At 48.3% G+C, this 24,321-nt stretch overlaps 1 protein-coding gene across 2 annotated transcripts in view; it reads right to left on the bottom strand.

Annotated features, from left to right (window-relative positions):
- The window catches only part of LOC139371293 (contactin-3-like), an 81,943-nt gene that overhangs the window by 51,828 nt on the left and 5,794 nt on the right, over positions 1-24,321 (bottom strand). For both annotated transcript variants that reach the window (XR_011627218.1, XM_071111591.1), the window contains exons 2-3: positions 16,271-16,406; positions 14,116-14,251 (exon numbers count right to left, since the gene is read on the bottom strand). Coding sequence is in view for 1 of the 2 variants with exons in the window: in XM_071111591.1 (XP_070967692.1) it covers positions 14,116-14,251; positions 16,271-16,325 (191 nt within the window). In the remaining variant the exon portion in view is untranslated. The remainder of the gene's footprint in view (positions 1-14,115; positions 14,252-16,270; positions 16,407-24,321) is intronic.

The raw sequence follows: 24,321 nt of genomic DNA on the forward strand, positions 1-24,321 counted from the left end.
TGGGTCCTCAGATCCTCAAAAGGTTCTACAGGTGCACCATCGAGAGCACTGGTTGCATCACTGCCTGTTACGGCAACTGCTCGGCCTCCGACCACGAGGCACTAGAGAGGGTAGTACAAACGGCCCAGTACATCCCTGGGGCCAAGCTTCCTGCCTTCCAGGACCTCTATACCAGGCGGTGTCAGAGGAAGGCCCTACAAATTGTCAGACTCATGTCAGACTCCTGAACCTCTAATCAAATGGCTACCCAGACTATTTGCATTGCCCTGCCACCCTCTCCCTCTCCCCCTCTTTTACACCGTTGGTACTCTCTGTTGTAATTATCTATGCATAGACACTTTAATAACTCTACCTCCATATACATATTACCTCAACTAACCGGTGCCCCCGCACATTGACTCTGTACCGGTACCCCCCATATATAGTCTCGCTATTGTTATTTTACTGCTGCTCTTTAATTACTTTTATTTCGAATTCTTATCCGTATTTTTAAAACTGCATTGTTGATTCGAGGCCCGTAAGTAAGCATTTCACTGTAAGGTCTACGCCGGTTGTATTCGGCGCATGTGACTAATAACATTTGATTTGATGAACTCTGGTTGACCTTGAGGTTTACATCAATGTTGCATGAGGCCTCTTCATCAAATACAGGCAGGGAATGGAGCCACGCTCAGAGCTGTCTCCAGCCGCAGACCTCACCTGGTTTCCCCTGAGGCCACACACACAGGCAAAAGTAGGCCCACACACTCACAAGCACACTCACACACACATACACTATATGACCAAAAGTATGTGAACTGGACACCTGCTCGTCTAACATGTCATTCCAAAATCATGGGCATTAATGTGGAGATGGTTCCCCCCTGCGCTTCTATAACAGCCTTGACTCTTCTGGGAAGGCTTTCCAATTGATGTTGGAACATGGCTGCAGAGACTTGCTTCCATTATTCGCATTAGTGAGGTCGGGCACTGATGTTGGGCGATTAGGCCTGGCTCGCAGTCGGTGTTCCAATTCATCCCAAAGGTGTTTGATGGGGTTGAGGTGGGGTGGCGTGACATGTGAGGTAGGGTGTGATGTTATGTGGGATGGAGAGGTGTGACATGTGGAGTGGAGTGGAGTGACATATAGGGTGGACTGACATGTGAGGTGGGGTGGAGTGACATGTGGGGTAGGGTGTGATGTTATGTGGGATGGAGAGGTGTGACATGTGGGGTGGAGTGGAGTGACACGTGGGGTGGAGTGACATGTGGGGTGGTGTGGAGGGGAGTGGCATGTGGGGTGGAGTGGAGTGACATGTGGGGTGGAGTGACATGTGGAGGTGCGGAGTTGGGTGACATGTGGTGTGGAGTGGAGCGACATGTGGGGTGGAGTGAAGTGGAATGACATGTGGGGTGGTGTAGAGTGGAGTGACATGTGGGGTGGTGTAGAGTGGAGTGATGTAGGGTAAGGGTGGAGTGGAGTGACATGTGGGGTGGAGTGGATTGGTGTGATATGGGGTGGGGTGGTGTGAAGTGACGTGTGGGGTGGAGTGACATGTGGGGTGGAATGGAGTGACGTGTGGGGTGGTGTGACATGTGGGGTGGAGTGGAGTGAAATGTGGGGTGGAGTGACGTGTGGGGTTGTGTGACGTGTGGGGTTGGGTGGAGTGACATGTGGGGTTGGGTGGAGTGAAATGTGGGGTAGAGTGACGTGTGGGGTTGGGTGGAGTGACATGTGGGGTTGGGTGGAGTGACATGAGGTGTGGAGTGGAGTTACATGTGGAGTGGAGTGGAGTTGCATGTGGAGTGGGGTGGAGTGAAGTGTGGGGTTGGGTGGAGTGACATGTGGGGTTGGGTAGAGTGACATGTGGGGTGGGGTGGAGTGACATGTGGAGTGGGGTTACATGTGGGGTGGAGTGGAGTGACATGTGTGGTGGAGAGTAGTGGTGTGACTTGGGGTGGAGTGGAGAGACATGCAGTGTTGTGTGACATGTGGGTGGTGTGGGGTGCAGTGGAGTGACGTGTGGGGTGGAGTTACATGTGGGGTGCAGTGGAGTGACGTATGGAGTGGGGTGGAAAAACATGTGGGGTGGGGTGGAGTGACATGTGGTCTGGGGTGGAGTGGAGTGATGTGGGGTGGGGTGACATTAAGGGAGCGGTGGAGTGACATGTGGGGTGCAGTGTAGTGACATGTGGGGTGGAGTGGAGTGGTGTGACGTGTGGAGTGACATGTGGGGTAGTGTTGGGTGGAGTGACGTGTGGGGTGGTGTGTCGAGGAGTGATGTGTGGGGTGCGGTGGAGTGACATGAGGTGTGGAGTGGAGTCACATGTGGGGTGGGGTGCAGTGACATGTGGTCTGGGGTGGAGTAGTGTGATGTGGTGGAGTTACATGTGGGGTGGAGTGGAGTGACATTTGGGGTTGTGTGGAGTGGAGTGACGTGGTGTGGTGTGACATGTTGGTTGGTGTGGAGTGGAGTGACGTGGGGTGGAGTGGACTGACATGTGGGTTGGGGTGGAGTGGAGTCACATGTGGGGTTTAGTGGAGTGGAGTAACATGTGGAGTGGAGTGGAGTGAATTGTGGAGTGGTGTGGAATGACATGTGGGCTGGTGTGGAGTGACATGTGGGGTGGGGTTGTGTGGAGTGACATGTGGGGTGGAGTGACGTGGTGTTGTGTGGTGTGACATGTTGGGTCGGGTGAAGTGACATGTGGGGTGGAGTGGAGTTGTGTGACATGAGGGGTGGAGTGGAGTGATGTGGGGTGGAGTGGTGTCATGTTGGGTGGAGAGACATGTGGGGTGGTGTGGAGTGACGTGGGGTGGTGTGGAATGGAGTGGCATGTGGGGTGGGGTGGAATGGAGTGGCATGTGGAGTGGAGTGGTGTGACGTGGGGTGAAGTGACATTTGGGGTGGATTGGAGTAGTGTGACGTGGGGTAATGTGGGGTGGAGTGGAGTTATGTGAGGTGTGGTGGAGTGACATGTGGGGTGTTGTGGAGTGACATGTGGGGTGGAGTGGAATGACATAACGGGTAGAGTGGAGTGACATTTGGGGTGGAGTGACGTGGTGTGGTGCGATATGTTGGGTGGTGTGAAGTGACGTGGGGTGGAGTGGAGTGACATCTGGGGTGATGTGACATGAGGGGTGGAGTGGAGTGGCATGTGGGGTGGAGTGGAGTGACATGTAGGGTGGGGTGGAGTGGAATGACATTTGGGGTTGTGTGGAGTGACGTGGGGTTGAGTGATGTGGTGTGGTGTGACATGTTGGGTGGTGTGAAGTGACATGTGGGGTGGAGTGGGGTGATGTGGGGTGGTGTGACATGAGGGGTGGAGTGGAGTGACGTGGGGTGGAGTGGAGTGGAGTGGCATGTGGGGTGATGTGGAGTGGCATGTGGCATGTGGGGTTGAGTGGTTTGGCATGTGGGGTGATGTTGAGTGGAGTGGCATGTGGGGTGATGTTGAGTGGAGTGGCATGATGTTGAGTGGAGTGGCATGTGGGGTTGTGTGGAGTGGCATGTGGGGTGATGTTGAGTAGAGTGGCATGTGGGGTGGAGTGGCATGTGGGGTGATGTGGAGTGGCATGTGGGGTGATGTGGAGTGGCATGTGGGGTGATGTGGAGTGGCATGTGGGGTGATGTGGAGTGGCATGTTGGGTGATGGGGGTGGCATGTGGGGTGATGTGGAGTGGCATGTGGGGTGATGTGGAGTGGCATGTGGGGTGATGTGGAGTGGCATGTGGCATGTGGGGTTGAGTGGTTTGGCATGTGGGGTGATGTTGAGTGGAGTGGCATGTGGGGTGATGTGGAGTGGCATGTGGGGTGATGTGGAGTGGCATGTGGGGTGATGTGGAGTGGAGTGGCATATGGGGTTGAGTGGAGTGGCATGTGGGGTGATGTTGAGTGGAGTTGCATGTGGGGTGATGTGGAGTGGCATGTGGGGTGATGTGGAGTGGAGTGGCATGTGGGGTTGTGTGGAGTGGAGTGGTGTGGGGTGATGTGGAGTGGTGGAGTGGCATGTGGGGTGATGTTGAGTGGAGTGGAATGTGGGGTGATGTTGAGTGGAGTGGCATGTGGGGTGATGTGGAGTGGCATGTGGGGTGGCATGTGGAGTGGCATGTGGGGTGATGTGGAGTGGCATGTGGGATGATGTGGAGTGGAGTGGCATGTGGGGTTGAGTGGAGGGGCATGTGGGGTTGTGTGGAGTGGAGTGACGTGGTGTGGTGTGACATGTTGGTTGGGGTGGAGTGGAGTGACGTGGGGTGGAGTGGACTGACATGTGGGGTGGGGTGGAGTGGAGTCACATGTGGAGTGGAGTGGAGTGAAATGTGGGGTGGAGTGGAATGACATGTGGGGTGGAGTGACATGTGGAGTGGTGTGGAATATCATGTGGGCTGGTGTTGAGTGACGTGGGGTGGGGTTGTGTGGGGTGGGGTGGGGTTGTGTGGAGTGACATGTGGGATCGGGTTGTGTGGGGTGGGGTTGTGTGGAGTGACATGTGGGGTGAGGTTGTGTGGAGTGACATGTGGGGTGGAGTGACGTGGTGTGGTGTGACATGTTGGGTGGGGTGAAGTGACATGTGGGGTGGAGTGGAGTTGTGTGACATGAGGGGTGGAGTGGAGTGATGTGGGGTGGTGTGGAGTGACATGTGGGGTGGTGTGGAGTGACGTGGGGTGGTGTGGTGGGGTGGAATGGAGTGGCATGTGGGGTGGGGTGTAATGGTGTGGCATGTGGGGTGGGGTGGAATGGAGTGGCATGCGGGGTGGGGTGGAATGGAGTGGCATGTGGAGTGGAGTGGTGTGACGTGGGGTGAAGTGACATTTGGGGTGGATTGGAGTAGTGTGACGTGGGGTAATGTGGGGTGGAGTGGAGTTATGTGAGGTGTGGTGGAGTGACATGTGGGGTGTTGTGGAGTGACATGTGGGGTGGAGTGACATGTGGGGTGGAGTGGAGTGACATGTGGGGTGGAATGACATAAGGGGTAGAGTGGAGTGACGTGGTGTGGTTTGACATGTTGGGTGGTGTAAAGTGACATGTGGGGTGGAGTGGAGTGACATGTGGGGTGATGTGACATGAGGGGTGGAGTGGAGTGATGTATTGGGTGGAGTGACATGTTGGGTGGTGTGAAGTGACATGAGGGGTGGAGTGGAGTGACGTGGGGTGGAATGGAGTGTCATGTGGGGTGGAGTGGAGTGATGTGGGGTGGTGTGAAGTGACGTATTGGGTGGAGTGACATGTGGGGTGGTGTGGGGTCGAGTGACATTATGGGTGGTGTGGGGGGTTGAGTGAAATGTGGGGTGGTGTGGAGTTGCATGTGGGGTGGTGTGGAGTGGTGTGGCATGTGGGGTGATGTGGAGTGGTGGAGTGGCATGTGGGGTGATGTGGAGTGGCATGTGTTGTGATGTGGAGTGGCATGTGGGGTGGCATGTGGGGTGATGTGGAGTGGCATGTGGGGTGATGTGGAGTGGCATGATGTGGAGTGGAGTGGCATGTGGGGTTGAGTGGTTTGGCATGTGGGGTGATGTTGAGTGGAGTGGCATGTGGGGTGATGTTGAGTGGAGTGGCATGTGGGGTTGTGTGGAGTGGAGTGACGTGGTGTGGTGTGACATGTTGGTTGGGGTGGAGTGTAGTGACGTGGGGTGGAGTGGACTGACATATGTGGTGGGGTGGAGTGGAGTCACATGTGGGGTTTAGCAGAGTGGAGTAACATGTGGAGTGGAGTGGAGTGAAATGTGGGGTGGAGTGGAATGACATGTGGGGTGGAGTGACATGTGGAGTGGTGTGGAATGACATGTGGGCTGGTGTGGAGTGACATGTGGGGTGGGGTTGTGTGGAGTGACATGTGAGATCGGGTTGTGTGGGGTGGGGTTGTGTGGAGTGACATGTGGGGTGATGTGACATGAGGGGTGATGTGACATGAGGGGTGGAGTGGAGTGATGTATTGGGTGGAGTGACATGTGGGGTGGAGTGGAGTGACATGTAGGGTGGTGTTGTGTAATGTTGGGTGGGGTGAAGTGACATGTGGGGTGGAGTGGAGTTGTGTGACATGTTGGGTGGAGAGACATGTGGGGTGGGGTGGAGTGACATGTGGGGTGGAGTGGAGTGAAATGTGGGATTTAGCAGAGTGGAGTAACATGTGGAGTGGAGTGGAGTGAAATGTGGGGTGGAGTGGAATGACATGTGGGGTGGAGTGACATGTGGAGTGGTGTGGAATGACATGTGGGCTGGTGTGGAGTGACATGTGGGGTGGGGTTGTGTGGAGTGACATGTGAGATCGGGTTGTGCGGGGTGGGGTTGTGTGGAGTGACATGTGGGGTGAGGTTGTGTGGAGTGACATGTGGGGTGATGTGACATGAGGGGTGGAGTGGAGTGATGTATTGGGTGGAGTGACATGTGGTGTGGTGTGACATGTTGGGTGGGGTGAAGTGACATGTGGGGTGGAGTGGAGTGACATGTGGGGTGGTGTGGAGTGACATGTGGGGTTGTGTGGAGTGACATGGGGTGGTGTGGAGTGGCATGTGGGGTGGGGTGGAATGGAGTGGCATGTGGGGTGGGGTGGAATGGAGTGGCATGTGGGGTGGGGTGGGGTAGTGTGGAGTGGCATGTGGGGTGGTGTGGAGTGACATGTGGGGTGGTGTGGAGTGACATGTGGGGTGGTGTGGAGTGACATGTGGGGTGGTGTGGAGTGACATGGGGTGGTGTGGAGTGGCATGTGGGGTGGGGTGGAATGGAGTGGCATGTGGGGTGGGGTGGAATGGAGTGGCATGTGGGGTGGGGTGGAATGGAGTGGCATGTGGAGTGGGGTGGAATGGAGTGGCATGTGGGGTGGGGTGTTGTGGAGTGGCATGTGGGGTGGAATGGAGTGGCATGTGGGGTGGGGTGGAATGGAGTGGCATGTGGAGTGGGGTGGAATGGAGTGGCATGTGGAGTGGAGTGGTTTGACTTGGGGTGAAGTGACATTTGGGGTGGATTGGAGTAGTGTGACGTGGGGTAATGTGGGGTGGAGTGGAGTTATGTGGGGTGTTGTGGAGTGACATGTGGGGTGGAGTGGAGTGACATGTGGGGTGGAGTGGAATGACATAAGGGGTAGAGTGGAGTGACATTTGGGGTGGAGTGACGTGGTGTGGTGTGACATGTTGCGTGGTGTGAAGTGACATGTGGAGTGGAGTGACATGTGGGGTGATGTGACATGAGGGGTGGAGTGGAGTGACGTATTGGGTGGAGTGACATGTGGGGTGGAGTGGAATGACATTTGGGGTTGAGTGATGTGGTGTGGTGGTGTGAAGTGACGTATTGGGTGGAATGGCATGTGGGGTGGTGTGGGGTCGAGTGACATTATGGGTGATGTGGAGTGGCATGTGGAGTGATGTGGATTGGCATGTGGGGTGATGTGACATGAGGGTTGGAGTGGAGTGATGTATTGGGTGGAGTGACATGTGGGGTGGAGTGACATGTAGGGTGGTGTGGTGTGGTGTGACATGTTGGGTGGGGTGAAGTGACATGTGGGGTGGTGTGGAGTGACATGGGGTGGTGTGGAGTGGCATGTGGGGTGGGGTGGAATGGAGTGGCATGTGGGGTGGGGTGGAATGGAGTGGCATGTGGGGTGGGGTGGGGTGGTGTGGAGTGGCATGTGGGGTGGGGTGGAATGGAGTGGCATGTGGGTGGGGTGGTGTGGAGTGGCATGTGGGGTGGAATGGAGTGGCATGTGGGGTGGGGTGGAATGGAGTGGCATGTGGAGTGGGGTGGAGTGGAGTGGCATGTGGAGTGGAGTGGTTTGACTTGGGGTGAAGTGACATTTGGGGTGGATTGGAGTAGTGTGACGTGGGGTAATGTGGGGTGGAGTGGAGTGATGTGGGGTGGTGTGAAGTGACATGTTGGGTGGAGAGACATGTGGGGTGGTGTGGAGTGACATGTGGGGTGGTGTGGAGTGACATGTGGGGTGGTGTGGAGTGACATGGGGTGGTGTGGAGTGGCATGTGGGGTGGGGTGGAATGGAGTGGCATGTGGGGTTGGGTGGAATGGAGTGGCATGTGGGGTGGGGTGGAATGGAGTGGCATGTGGAGTGGGGTGGAATGGAGTGGCATGTGGGGTGGGGTGTTGTGGAGTGGCATGTGGGGTGGAATGGAGTGGCATGTGGGGTGGGGTGGAATGGAGTGGCATGTGGAGTGGGGTGGAATGGAGTGGCATGTGGAGTGGAGTGGTTTGACTTGGGGTGAAGTGACATTTGGGGTGGATTGGAGTAGTGTGACGTGGGGTAATGTGGGGTGGAGTGGAGTTATGTGGGGTGTTGTGGAGTGACATGTGGGGTGGAGTGGAGTGACATGTGGGGTGGAGTGGAATGACATAAGGGGTAGAGTGGAGTGACATTTGGGGTGGAGTGACGTGGTGTGGTGTGACATGTTGCGTGGTGTGAAGTGACATGTGGAGTGGAGTGACATGTGGGGTGATGTGACATGAGGGGTGGAGTGGAGTGACGTATTGGGTGGAGTGACATGTGGGGTGGAGTGGAATGACATTTGGGGTTGTGTGGAGTGACATGTGGGGTTGAGTGATGTGGTGTGGTGTGACATGTTGGGTGGTGTGAAGTGACATGTGGGGTGGAGTGGGGTGATGTGGGGTGGTGTGACATGAGGGGTGGAGTGGAGTGACGTGGGGTGGAGTGGAGTGTCACGTGGGAGGTAGTGGAGTGACATGTGGGGTGGTGTTGAGTGGAGTAGAATGACATGTGGGGTGGGGTGGAGTGGAGTGACATGTGGGGTGTTGTGAAGTGACGTATTGGGTGGAATGGCATGTGGGGTGGTGTGGGGTCGAGTGACATTATGGGTGATGTGGAGTGGCATGTGGGGTGATGTGGAGTGGCATGTGGGGTGATGTTGAGTGGAGTGGCATGTGGGGTTGAGTGGAGTGGCATGTGGGGTGATGTTGAGTGGAGTGCCATATGGCATGTGGGGTGGGATGGGGTGAAGTGACATTTGGAGTGGAGTGGAGTAGTGTGACGTGGGGTAATGTGGGGTGGAGTGGAGTGAGGTGGAGTGGAGTGACATGTGGGGTGGAGTGGAGTGAGATGTGGGGTTGTGTGGAGTGACATGAGGGGTGGAGTGATGTGGGGTGGTGTGACATGAGGGGTGGAGTGGAGTGACGTGGGGAGGGGTGGAGTGGCATGTGGGGTGGTGTGAAGTGACGTGTTGGGTGGAGTGACATGTGGGGTCAAGTGACATTATGGGTGATGTGGGATCGAGTGGCATGCGGGGTGGGGTGGAGTGAAATGTTGGGTGGAGTGGAGTGAAATGTGGGGTGGATTGACATGTGGGGTGGTGTGGGGTCGAGTGACATTATGGGTGGTGTGGGGTCGAGTGAAATCTGGGGTGGTGTGGTGTGGCATATAGGGTGGAGTGGCATGTGGGGTGATGTGGAGTGGCATGTGGGGTGATGTGGAGTGGCATGTGGGGTGATTTGGGGTGGAGTGACATGTGGGTGATGTTGAGTGAAGTGACGTGTGGGTGATGTTAAGTGAAGTGACGTGTGGCTGATGTTGAGTGGAGTTGCATGATGTTGAGTGGAGTGGCATGTGGGGTGATGTTGAGTGGAGTGACATGTGGGGTGATGTTGAGCTGAGTGACATGTGGGGTGGGATGGGGTGAAGTGACATGTGGTGTGGAGTGGCATGTGGGTTGATGTTGAGTGGCATGTGGGGTGATGTTGAGTGGAGTGGCATGTGGGGTGATGTTGAGCTGAGTGACATGTGGGGTGGGATGGGGTGAAGTGACATGTGGTGTGGAGTGGCATGTGGTGTGATGTGGAGTGGCATGTGGGTTGATGTTGAGTGGCATGTGGGGTGATGTTGAGTGGAGTGACATGTGGGGAGATGTTGAGTGGAGTGACATGTGGGGTGGAGTGACATGTGGGGTGAGGTGGAGTGGCATGTGGGGTGGGGTGGAGATACGTGACATGTGGGGTGGGGATGCGTGACATGTGGGGTGGGGTGGAGATGCGTGACATGTGGGGTTGTGTGGTGGGACGTGGGTTGGGGTGGGATGGGGTTAAGTGACATTTGGGTGGGAGTGGAGTAGTGTGACTTTTGGTAATGTGGGGTGGAGTGACATGTGGGGTGTTGTGAAGTGACGTGGGGTGGAATAGAGTGACATGTGGGGTGGAGTGACATGTGGGGTTGTCTGGAGTGACGTGTGGTGGAGTATCATGTGGGGTGGAGTGAAATGTCAGGTGGAGTGGAATGACATGTGGGGTGGAGTGGAGTGACATTTGGGGTTGTGTGGAGTGACGTGGGGTGGAGTGACGTGGTGTGTTGTGACATGTTGGGTGGTGTGAAATGTGAGGTGGAGTGGAGTGACATGTGGGGTGGAGTGGAGTGACATTTCAGGTGGAGTGGTGTGAAGTGGGGTGGGGTGAAGTGACATTTGGGGTGGATTGGAGTAGTGTGACTTGGGGTAATGTGAGGTGGAATGGAGTGATGTGAGGTGTGGTGACATGTGGGGTGTTGTGGAATGACATGGGGTGGAGTGGAATGACATGTGGGGTGGAGCGACGTGGTGTGGTGTGACATGTGGGGTGGTGTTGGGTCGAGTGACATTATGGGTGGTGTGGGGTCGAGTGAAATGTAGGGTGGTGTGGAGTGGCATGTGGGGTGGTGTGGCATGTGGGGTGGAGTGGAATGACGTGGGGTGGAGTGGAATGACATGTGGGGTTGTGTGGAGTGACATGTGGGGTGACGTGGTGTGGCGTGACATGTTGGGTGGGGTGAAGTTACATGTGGGGTGGAGTGACATGTGGGGTGGTGTGACATGAGGGGTGATGTGGAGTGATGTGGGGTGGGGTGGAGTGGAGTGACATGTGGGATGCGGTGGAGTGACATGTTGGGTGGAGTGACATGTGGGGTGGTGTGGGGTGGAGTGACATGCGGGGTCGGGTGGCGTGACATGTGGGGTGGAGTGAAATGGGTGACATGTGGGGTGGTGTGGGTTGGACTGACGTGTGGGGTGGTGTGGAGTGACATGTGGGGTGGAGTGGTGTGACATGTGGGGTAGAGTGGAGTGACATGTGGGGTGAGGTGGGGTGGAGTGGAGCGGTGTGACGTGGGGTGTAGTGGAGCAGTGTGACATGTGAAGTGGTGTGGAGTGGCATGTGGGGTGGTGTGGCATGTGGGGTGGTGTGGAATGGCATGTGGGGTGATGTGGAGTGGCATGTGGGGTCATGTGGAGTGGCATGTGGGGTGGTGTAGAGTGGCATGTGGGGTGGTGTGTAGTGGCATGTGGGATGATGTGGAGTGGCATGTGGGGTCATGTGGAGTGGCATGTGGGGTGGAGTGGAATGTGGTGTGATGTGGAATGGCATGTGGGGTGATGTTGAGTGGAGTTACCTGTGGGGTGGAGTGGAGTGACATGTGGGGTGGAATGACATGTGGGGTTGTCTGGAGTGACGTGTGGTGGAGTGGAGTAACATGTGGGGTGGAATGACATGTGGGGTGGAGTGGAGTGACATGTGCGGTGGAGTGATGTGGTGTGACATATTTGGGTGAGGTGAAGTGACATTTGGGGTGGAGTGGAATGACATGTGGGGTGGAGTGACGTGGTGTGACATGTTGGGTGGGGTGGAGTGACATGTCAGGTGGAGTGGTGTGACTTAGGGTGGGGTGAAGTGACATTTGAGGTGGAGTGGAGTAGTGTGACGTGGGGTGGGGTGGAGTGACATGAGGTGTGGTTTGAGTGACATGTGGGGTGGAGTGAAATATTGGGTGGAGTGGAGTGACGTAGGGTGTGGTGGAGTGGAGTGACATGTGGGTTGGAATGACATGTGGTGTGGATTGGAGTTGTGTGACGTTGAGATGGGGTGTGGTGACATAGAGGGTGGTGTGGGGTGGAGTGAAATATTGGGTGGAGTGGAGTGACATTTGGGGTGGGGTGGACTGGTGTGACGTAGGGTGGTGTGGGGTGGAGTGACATGTGGGGTGACATGTGGGGTGGGGTGGAGTGCAGTGACGTAGGGTGGGGTGGAGTGGAGCGGTGTGACGTGGGGTGTGGGGTGGAGTGACATGTGGGGTGACATGTGGGGTGGGGTGGAGCAGAGTGACAAGTGAGGTGGGTTGGAGTGGAGTGACATGTGGGGTGGAGTGGAGTTGTGTGACGTTGAGATGGGGTGGAGTGACATGGGGGTTGGACTGACGTGTGGGGTGGTGTGGAGTGACATGTGGGGTGGAGTGGTGTGACATGTGGGGTAGAGTGGAGTGACATGTGGGGTGGGGTTTGGTGGAGTGGAGCGGTGTGACGTGGGGTGTAGTGGAGCAGTGTGATGTGGGGTGTGGGGTGGAGTGATGTGTGGTGTGGGGTGGTGTGCGGTGGAGTGAAGTGTGGAGTGGGGTGGAGTGTAGAGTGACGTGTGGGGTTGTGTGGAGTGACGTGTGGGGTGGAGTGGTGTCGTGTGACGTTGTGGGGTTGGGCGGGGTGAGACTGGTAATGAAATATACAAAATAAAGACTGTACTAAAGAGCATCACTTTAATGGTAAAAAATGAATTGGAAAATGTAAAAAAAACAGACAAAATATCAATTCTTAGATCTTGTGATTCCAGTATTATTTGACAAGAAACTGGGCAATATTAGTTGATGCGTTCCTGCAGAATCGTGGAGGCCAAAGCTTGTCCATTTGCAGCTCTGAGGGACAGCTAGGGCAGTTCATTGGGGGTATTTTAGGTCTTGAGTATTTTGTGTTATGAAACGTAGGCCTATCGCTAAACATTATTGTTTCGCTTTTAATCATCAAGACAAAATTCCTTTCCTTGCCGGAGGGGCCACAAGTCAAGAACAGTCAGTGTCAAACATACACTCTGGTGCAAACCAAATAAAGCCACAAATGATCCCTTCTCTTGCAGTGAGTCCAAGGTCTAAACGATGCAGGCTTGGGGGTTTGCTTCATTATTAATAAAGTGACTCACTTCTATTCTAAGACCTGTGCTCTGTATTAATTTTGTTTTATTACAAATAGCTTACGTAAAATGTGGGCTTGAAGTCCTGCTTTTCAATTGATTGACTTGGGTTCTGTCTATGTTCACAACGAAAGCGTGGACTGTCTTTCATTTGTCTTGGATTGGATTTTAGAACTGACATTAATCATGTGAAATAGCTCATATAGACACACTTGGAGTAAGTTATTAGCCTGCATAAAAAACAATCATAATATGTTTTATTGCTTATGATGACTAATGTTTTATCCATCCAATATTAAACCAGTGATAACATATCGCTGTTACTTTACTAATGCAGGAAACTTTTGAGTTGCACTTAAACATCTAAAGAGTATTTTACTCACAGCATGCAAGAGCTATTCCACTTTATGCGTCACAGTTGACTATGGCATAATTTAACAACATATTCATAACCACAATATATGCTTGTACCTGTGCAGAAACACTTAAGCCTGAAAAGTCAGAGCAGTACTAAAAGTCACAATTGTTTAGCTTGATGGTGGGAACGCATCCACTCAACTTATTTTTCAAACAGTTCAAGTTGTAATGGTTCAGCTCATCCTTGGATCGCTCAGCTTGCACAACAAGTATAATGATACCCCCTGCTGCTGCTCTAAGACCATGTTTTCAGCACAGACGCATTAGAGGAAATGTAAGCATTTAAGAAGGGAATGTCACTCACAAGGTTATTGCCTCTCTCAACTGCTTGCTGTGCATTTACATGATGCTGACCAAGCTACGAAACACAATCTACCACAAAACCAGTGCGGGCTGCCATTTACAGGCACACTCACCACCGGGGAATAACCGGAGGGATATTAGAGAATCTAGTCATTGAAATCTCCCTACATTACTAATGATTTCAGTGCAGCACACATTAGCTTCAATCCAAGAGCAACCTAAATCAAATCTGTAATAAAGATAACTACACTCACATATCTGAAGTAGTTATAAGCTAATGGTTGGCGACTTCCCTTCTAAATCATAGCTAAACGCGTTCGTTATTTTAAAGTTTCTGTGGGTTTTGGAATGAGCATGCCCTATGAATCATTTTCTCTGTCTGGTTAACTGTCTGGCTTGGATGTTATGTTCTTCATGTTAAATGGCTGCTAATGTCAGTTCCACACTGACTTGTGGAATTATAATGTAAATAGATGGAATCCATTACCTGTATTGTGGGGAGGGTTTCCCCTCTGCCTCACATGTAATGGTGGCTTCCTGGTCAGGGGAGTTGTTGGGGAGAATGAGGTCACTGGGCTCTGTTCTCCACCTTGGCCCTTGGAACAGGACATCTTGTGCATGAGCTGGAGAACATAAGAAACACAGGCTGTGATACTCAGGCGTTAAACAATTGGCTTTCGTCAATGTGTGACATTTCAGTCATCTAACATCTAAGGATAACAAATTAGTCTGAACAAACAGGTAGAGGGTGAAAACTTGTGAATCCTGACACGCCAGCACTCACCAACAGAGGTGACAAAAAATGATGACACATTTGAAAACCATGTTTTTGATTACAAGATGTTAATACACTGTACAAGAGCGACGGGGCCATTAAAATTTGATTTTGACGAGAGATAAGGAAACCATTATTTTATGAAATAGTATGCTACTAACCCCGATGATTCTAATAGTTTATCCATGAAAAACCTTCTTGTTGGCATAACTAATTCAATGTTGGCACCACAAAAAGCATCTGAGCAGTGCAAAAACCATGGAGACTTCATGTGCCGTTGAAACGTCAGTCACATGCTTGCAGCCGTGTGAATCCATTTGGAAGCAAGACGATTTATGATAAGCAACAAATCTCTCCTGCTTTGTTAGTGTTACATCACTGTGCAAACCTCAAAATATTTTGGACGTTTTTATTTGTAACTTAAGACCTTATGTTTCGGATACCTGTGTTGATTGTTGAGACCCTTAAAGCCTACACATTCAATTACTTGTTGGAATGCTGCATCATTCGGAAGAGTGCAGTCCATCAAAAGTGGCCAATCAATAACTCAACACTTTCAACTTTTTGGCCATCCGATTTCGATGTCTCCAAACCCTGCTGCATCAATCTCTCCTATAGGACAGTATACTTATTGAAGAACATTGGATTCCCAGTGTGCAACGGCTCTTACATTTTAAAAAGTAAGGAACGGTTTCAACATGATTTAGACATGTAATACCTAGTGAGGTTGATGTATCTCAATATCCTATGGACTTTTTCACATACAACCCCAGTGCCTGCAGTGCTGCCTTCCCCAGGAACCATTTGACTGAGGTCATAGATATTAAAGTCACATGCTAAGTTTGATGGTTATATTAGCTATGCTGATTTAGTCTACACCACCTTCCTTTGAGAAATAGCTGTGAATTAGCTATAAGCTATGTCAAAACAATCAAAATGACATACATTGGGATTTGCAATGTCATTTGCACACGCTAAAACAATTCAACCTCCTATTAGCACTTTGATATTTATTTAATGTAATGAATAGCACTATACAAGTTGAATATATTATTATTATTTATAATTATTATTTGCTGTGGTTGTCTTTCAGTGGAAAAAGAGAGAAAGAGAGAGTGAGAGAGAGAGAGATTTTCATCCCAATCCCAGTTGACCACAGGGTCAGTGTGGCAAGTGGTTTGGGATGAAATACAGGCGTAGTTCCATCCCAAGGATTCTGATAAGGATCTCTGACATCTCATACACAGGAATAGGAATGGAATCCCAGATGTCCCTGGAGGTGCAAATGCAGTAGGCTGCCCAAGAGATGGCTGAAGGGCAACAGGGGAAGAAGCCTAGCGTAAATGAAAAACTGCATTTTAATCAATTTAACCTTGTCTGTATAAAATATAATATGGTTGGTTGCAAATACTAGGCTTGGAATCTGCCTGCCATCCAAAGTAATGCAATACAGAATCTGTAGAATTGTGTAGTCAGTGCATAGAATGGTTCATTTTAGTTCATAGCACACTGTCGAGCCGAATCCGGAAAATGCATATAGCACTTTAAGATGATGTAGGCAACACCATAAGCATGAGATCTCTTACATTTCCATATGAGACCAAATAGACAACATAGGGCACACACATCAGTGTCATACTTCAAACAGTGCTCCATTGAGCGGTATTGCAGTAAACTTGCCAAAAATGTATACCAGTTTCTCATTTGTAACAAAAAGAGCAATAAGGCCTACTTACATTTTGCAAGTAACAACGTTAATATAAACATGAATCATTCCACTGATGGAAAATCATACAGGATTAGGAACTTGTAGAATGATAACTGTAAATACCTCTTCCTGAATAAAATGTGTAGTAAAACATCTTACCGGCAAGGCAACCAATGATTGATAGCAGCAGAAGTCGTTTCCATAGTAACATCATCTTCAGTTGCCAAGGGCAAATACGACTCTCATCCAATTGCTTGTGAATGGAATGTCCTCCCTTGATTACGAGAATCTTAATCTAAGGGGAAAGTAATTATAGAAATAATTAAAATAAGACATTTTGAGCCAAATATGACAAGCATTCAACAACAGAACATGATTCCAGTATTGCAAAAGTTGCACTATTCATGTTCTTTATTCTTCAATAGTTTTTAGAAGACTTGAAGTAAAAAACAAACAGTGAAAGCAGTGTAAATTAAATCCACTCACTAAGGACAACACATGCACATTACAACATTACTGTATGCAATGCATTATTAATTGCAATGAATCAAAGTGTAAAAAAACAGTACCTAGTCTATGGATCTACTGTATATCTTGGACAAAGTAATGGAATAGTGACACAAATAATTGCTAAGTGGGCCTGTTTTTTCATGACTAAACCATCTCAGTGGATTTCGTGTGAATCTGAGCAACAAGCACAAATCTGCTAAACATCACAGGAAAGAGGGGGTTGGAAATGATTGACCTCAAAATTGATTTTCCTCAGCCTATTAATAGAAACTGGCAGACACCATACAGTTAGCAGATACTAATATATAGCCTAATATGTGGCACATACTGTAGCTGGTAACAGCATACAATGAGAAACTTACGCATTTGTGAATAAATACTATAGATCAATGTTCCTTTCAAAACACTACCGGTCTTCTGTGTCTCCTTTGACTAGTAGAAAAAAAAGTTTATTCTCTCAATATGCATCCCATTTTTGCAGAGGTGGGATATATATATATATATTTTAATTGAACAATACGTTTATAGATTTATATTTAATAAGACATATAAGCAGAGATATTACAGGAAAAATAATTATAGCAAAACCACATAAAAAGTTAACAGAAACAAAAAAAAATTAAAAATAAATGATGAAACAACTAAGACGAAACAAAAGTGTTACAGAAGCATAAAACCACCAAAATTACATTTTACAGTGGTCTGATCCAATAGTATAGAACATAATTGGAACACATTTCAGATGAAACACAGCGCCACAAGCCAAATCGGATATCTCTCACCACAACCCCACATGCACAAAACATAACAGATCTCAACCTATTGTAATGATAATTTCAGCACTATACAATATGCTAGAGTCTGGCTCAACTGAATCCCCTGCGCACAAACTGAACTCTTGGAAGGAATAGTACACTACCCAGAGATCCCTTCATTAGCCAATATTTCACACACATCGCTCTGCTCAACAAAATCCAAAAATGGTCCCCAAATCTCTTCAAAAGTGTCTTGTTTACCTTTAACCGTATATGTTATCTTTTCCATTATTAGGCAAGATGACATTTCCCTAAGCCATTGGGCAATACTAGGCCTGTTCACACTTTTCCAGGCAAGAGCTATCAAGCGTTTTGCTTGCAACAAGCACATATCTATAAGTGTTTGAACTTGATCCGTTAGATGATGACTGATTGGGTACAACCCCAGGATAAAAACTTTGGGATGGAGAGGCAATTTTACTGACACTATTTGGGATATCATATGTGATACCTCCTAAAAATCTTGGATTTTCTCACAGTGCCACAGACAATGAAACAGAGTTCCTTTAGACTGATTACACTTGTAGCATATATCTGGAATTGTACTATTAAACGTATTTAACTTAGCAGGGGTTACATATGTTCACATCAACCAATTGTACTGCAATAGTTTTAGCCGAGTATTTACAGTTTGTGTCTGAGCCTTAGTACATATACTACTCCATTCATCCAAGTCTATGTCCTTCCAAATATCTTCCTTCCAAGAGTTCAGTGTGTGCGCAGAGGATTTGGTTGAGCCAGACTCTAGCATATTGTGTAGAGCTGAGCACCTGTGAGAGCAACCTGCGTTCCATTGCATTTCTAAAGACAAAGGAACTCTCCAGTTGGAACATTATTGAAGATTTATATTAAAAACATCCTAAAGATTGATTCTATACATCGTTTGACATGTTTCTAGGAACTGTAATATAACTTTTTGAACTTGTCGTCTGAACTTTCGCCTGGACTTGGCCGCGCCTTGTGAGTTTGGATTTGTTTACTAAGCGCGTTAACAAAAAGGAGGTATTTGGACATAAATGATGGACGTTATCGAACAAAACTAAAATGTATTGTGGAACTGGGATGCCGGGTAGTGCATTCTGATGAAGATTGTTTTAAATCTGACACAGCGGTTGCATTAAGGAGAAGTATATCTATAATTCTGTGCATAATACTTGTATCTTTTATCAAAGTTTATGATGAGTATTTCTGTAAATTGATGTGGCTCTCTGAAAATCCGCCGGATGTTTTCGACCATAATGCGCCAATGTAAACTGAGATTTTTGGATATAAATATGAACTTTATCGAACAAAACATACATATATTGTGTAACATGAAGTCCTGAGTGCCATCTGATGAAGATCAAAGGTTAGTGATACATTTTCTCTCTATTTCTGCTTTTTGTGACTCCTCTCTTTGGCTGGAAAATGGCTGTATGTGTTTTCGTGACTAGGCTCTGACCTAACATAATCATATGGTGTGCTTTCGCTGTAAAGCCTTTTTGATATCGGACACGATGGGGAGATTAACAAGAATTTAAGCTTTAATTTGATGTTTTGCACTTGTGAATGTATGAAAGCTAAATACTTCTAAAAAATATTTTTTTATTTCATTCTCTTTTCCGCTAGCAGAACCCCTAGCCCTAACAAGATTATTAAACACTTGCTGGTCCATAGTTGGAAACCTGGATCAGCTCTTCCAGGAGGGAAACTGTGGTTTCACCAGATAGGACTAAAACGTGAGGCTGGACGGGCGGGCAGGTGCGGGCATCGATCGGTTGAAGAGCATGCATTAGTTTTACTTGCATTTAAGAGCAGTTGGAGGCCACGGAAGGAGAGTTGTATGGCATTCAATCTCGTCTGGAGGTTAGTTAACACAGTGTCCAAAGAGGGGCCAGAAGTATACAGAATGGTGTCGTTTGCGTAGAGGTGGATCCAAGACTCACTGGCAGCAAGAGCGACATGATTGATGTATACAGAGAAGAGAGTCGGCCCAAGAATTGAACCCTGTGGCACCCCCATAGAGACTGCCAGAGGCCCGGACAACAGGCCCTCCGATTTGACACAGAGAAGTAGTTGGTGAACCATGCGAGGCAATCATTTGAGAAACCAAGGCTGTTGAGTCTGCTGATAAGGATGTGGTGATTGACAGAGTATGCAGCTTTCCAGGTTTTAGGAGCAGATTGATCAGAGCTCCTCTCAAAAAAGGGTGCAGGAGACCATTTTCATAAGATTCCTAAAACATATCCAGGAGGAGAGTGCTCTTTTTGTTTTTAAATCTCTTGTAGATGTATGGGCCAGATGCCCTTCCCACCCTCATACTATCAATTGCATTGGACATTTCCTACACAGTCAGCTCAGCATTAAGAATATCCTTAGATTCATCAGAAATGTTGGGAAACTCCAATCTATCTAAAAAGCTAGCCTGGGTATCATTTTCAGGAGGATACTCTTATGCATATCATTTTTCATAAAAGGATTTAAAGGTATTATCTGCCGAGGGTCTACCATCACAGCTCCCCCTGCATCCTGAATTGAATTGATTGCTCTCTCGGTTTAGTGCTGTTTGATTCGCCAGGCCAACAGCTTCCCAGCTTTTTCACCCTGGTCATAATAAAATTGGTTTAGTCTCAATAAGCTTGCTGCAGCTCTACCCATAGAAATTCTGTTATATTGAGCCCTGAACAAGAGCAACTTCTTGTGTGCACCTGTGAAACTGGTGAGGAAAATTTCTCTCTCCAGAGTTTTAATTTTGGTTTCAGGTCATTTCCTTTTCTGACAAGTATTTTTTTACTTTGAGCTGGTGAAATGTATAATTTGACCCCTTATGAAACCTTTAGAGGCTTCCCATCTAGTACAAGTTGAAGTCTGTTGTATTAAATTGAAAAGTATACGTCAATTTGCTGTCCAATGTATTCTGTAAAACTTGTATCTTGCAGCCATTTAGGTTGGAAGTGCCGTTTAGGTGGGTCACCTACTAAATTAGAAAATATAACAATGCTATCATTAAAGCAATTTTTAATTGTAGAGCATAATGCTGCTGAGATCAAACAATTATCGATTCAGGAATAGGTCTGGTGAGTGCTAGAGAAACAGGAGTATTCCACATAATCTGGTTTCATTTCTCGACAAATCTCTATTAAGTTTAAATCCTTCATAAAGTGTAATGTGGGAGTAGTTCGAACCTGGGGTGCGATCTTTAACAGGATCCAAAGTGCAATTAAAGTCTCCTGCAACAATATAATTACCTGGAAGTGTGGAAAGGTTTAAAAACAAATCATTAAAGAATTCAGAGACATCTTCGTTGGGAACAGAGTGATCTTCGTGAACTGCTCGGACAGCAAGGTACTGTACATAATAATAATAACATATCTGCCGGCAGGATCACAAATTGTTTGCAATATCTGATATGGAATGGATTTATGGATAATAATAATAACTCCCCTTGCATGGGAACTAAGTGAGACTGCAATGATTTTCCCAGGCCACCCAGGCATATCTTAGGAATGTCGCCAGATAATAGATGTGATTCTTGCAAAAATATGATCTTCGCCTGAAGTTGTTTTGATCTACTTATTACCTGTTTTATTTTGCCGATTTTATTTAATCCCATTCAGTTCCAGGATGTAAATTTAACCTTAACACTATGAGTCATCGACTTTACCAGGTACACTTGAAATAGAACATTGCCCCATAAGAGCACATTGGATCAGCCTAATATACCAATAGACCTCTGTTACCACCATAAACAAAAACACAAAGGACGCTTTAAAGCACGTCAACGTACAAAAACACATGCCTAACAATCAAGCATGAACGTGTGATTAACCATCTTACCTCAGTCTCTAACAGACCTCCCCCTCCCAGTGACACTCCGTATAAGGTGCTCAATAGATCCACACACAGGTGAGTAATGTCATCCACTGCAGACAGTACATTTTCGAATTTGATAGATAATTCTGCATATCTTTGATGGCCTTGATGATATCTTTGGAGATAACGGCACTGCACATGTTTGTCGCCTCAGTCCTGCTTCCACCTCTAGCACATGAAGCTAGCGCGACGCCTTCGTCCTCAGACTTTAAACTTTCACTTATAAAGTCTGCCTTTGTGGTATGACTTTTCTTTGTCGGCATTGTGGGTTTTCGAAGCTAATAAACTATCACTGCCTTTCCTGGTACATTAAGCTTAAGGGTGAACTTATTTCAGGATGTATTTCAAATTTGTAGCGGAGCTGAAAAAGATACGACTGATCAGCTCAGCGCAATACCGGAAGCCCCTTGCTTGTCATTTTAACTTATAATCCATCCCTGCTCTGATGAAGGTCTCATGACAGAAATCTTAGCCCAATTAAATGAAATGTGTGCATTAGTCCTGAGTTTGTGGATATTTATTCCATTACCTCATAATCCATTGAAATGATACATGATACATATATTACATGAAATCACTCCTAAATTATTTGATTATTTTTGCATTGGGTTACTTACTAAGGTTTTCAATATTCCCTTTCAAAAGCTTTCAAACCTGGTTTCACAGTCAGAAGCTAGAGAGAAGTTTTTCCATTGAGCCTATGCCATGCTCACAAAGTCTGAACTGAGCATCAATACAGGACTAAGATCAAGTCGTACTACACCGGCTCTGACGCTCGTCGGATGTGGCAAGGCCTGCAAACCTTTACAAGACTACAAAGGGAAGCACAGCTGAGAGCTGCCCAGTGACACGAGCCTACCGGACAAGCTAAACTACTTCTATGTTCACTTCGAGGCAAATAACACTGAAACATGCATGAGAGCACCAGCTGTACCGGAAGGCTGTGTGATCACGCTCTCCGCAGCCAATGTGAGTAAGAACTTTAGACAGGTCAACACTCATAAGGCCGCAGGGCTAGACGGATTACCAGGACGTGTACTGCGAGCATGCGCAGGCCAACTAGCAAGTGTCTTCACTGATATTTTCAAACTCTCCCTGTCCGAGTCTGTAATACCAACATGTGTTAAGTAGACCACCATAGTGCCTGTGCCCAAGAACACTAAAGTAACCTGCCTAAATGACTAACGACCCATAGCACTCACGTCTGTAGCCATGAAGTGCTTTGAAGGGCTGGTCATGGCTCACATCAACACCATCATCCCAGAAACCCTAGACCAACTCCAATTTGCATACCGCCCCAAAAGATCCACAGATGATGCAGTCTCTATTGCACTCCACACTGCCCTTTCCCACCTGGACAAAAGGAATACCTATGTGAGAATGCTATTCATTGACTAGAGCTCAGTGTTCAACACCATAGTGCCCTCAAAGCTCATCAATAAGATAAGGACCCTGGGACTAAACACCTTCGTCTGCAACTGGATCCTGGACTTCCTGATGGGCCGCACCCAGGTGGTAAGGGTGGGTAACAATACATCTGCCACGCTGATCCTCAACACTGGGGGCCCTCAGGGGTGCGTGCTCAGCCCCGACCTGGCCATGTGGTGCCAGGACAACAACCTCTCCCTCAACGTGATCAAGACAAAAGAGATGATTGTGGACTACAGGAAAAAGAGGACCGAGCACGCCCCTATTCTCATCAACAGGGCTACAGTGGACCAGGTCGAGAGCTTCAAGTTTCTTGGTGTCCACATCACCAACAAACTAACATGGCCCAAGCACACCATGACAGTCATGATACGGGCACGACAAAACCTATTCCCCTCAGGAGACTGAAAAGACTTGGCATGGGTCCTCAGATCCTCAAAATGTTTGACAGCTGCACCATCGAGAGCACCCTGATTGCTACCCAGACTCTTCACATTGCCCCCCCCCCCCCCCCCTCCACACCAGTCCTGGTGTCATCTATGCATAGTCACTTTAATTAACTCTACGTACATGAACATACTACCTCAACTAACCAGTGCCCCCACACATTGACTTTGTACTAGCACCCCCCTGTATATATTGTTATTTTACAGCTGCTCTTTAATTACTTGTTACTTTTATCTCTTATTCTTATCCGTATTTTTTGTTAGGGGTTCGGTTAGGGGCTCGTAAGTAAGCGTTTCACTGTAAGGTCTACCTGTTGTATTCGGCGCATGTGGCTAATATCATTTGATTTGATTTGATTTGAATTCACATGCACCATACATAATATTGTCTGACAAGTAATCTAATGGGCATTTAAACAATTTCTGATCTGGAACTTGAGCCTATTTTCTACAATTCCAATTTAAGCTTTCTTTCCTAAAGCTGATATGCTTCTCAGGATTAAGCATCCTATCCCTTCTCCACATTCTTAGAACGTGACACTTTTGTGGATTATCCCAATAGGGTACTACTATCTTTTGCATTCTTAATATAGCAGTAACATGGCATATAAAACTATGGTTTCATCGTCTTAAAATGTTTTACAAACCAAGACAGAATTGTGTATGCAGTTTAAAGGGAGCAGTATAGGCCTAGCAGTTATTGTATATCCATTGTAATGAGTCACATTTTGCAAGAAGCACCAGCCTCCTGAAGCCACCTACACTGTCGCCTAGAACACACTCTTCAGGGGGGGGATCTAATTTGGTTATAGATTACATAATCTTCCGGCCAGTGCTGGTTTAGCACCATGGTCCTAGTGCCAGCAATTGTTCCTCATCTGCTGTAATTACGGGGCACAGTGTGTCTCAGAGTGGATTTCCTGGTGTCTTTCAAGTTTTAGGGGGCATTTTGCCACTGTAAAATTGTGTCACATTGGATTACACGCTTTGAGATCGTACTGGGTAGAGATGTGTGCCACATTCCTCAGTGTGTCTGGTTTGCTCTGCTCCATCCCAGTCATCCCATCCTATCCTTCCCGGTCTAATGCAGGGACCCATGGAGGACCGACTGTACCTCTAGTATTTTCAAGATGAGCTCTTTATTTTGACAACCTCAGTG

This window comes from Oncorhynchus clarkii, chromosome 17 (genome assembly GCF_045791955.1).
Source record: "Oncorhynchus clarkii lewisi isolate Uvic-CL-2024 chromosome 17, UVic_Ocla_1.0, whole genome shotgun sequence".
Lineage (NCBI taxonomy): Eukaryota > Metazoa > Chordata > Actinopteri > Salmoniformes > Salmonidae > Oncorhynchus > Oncorhynchus clarkii.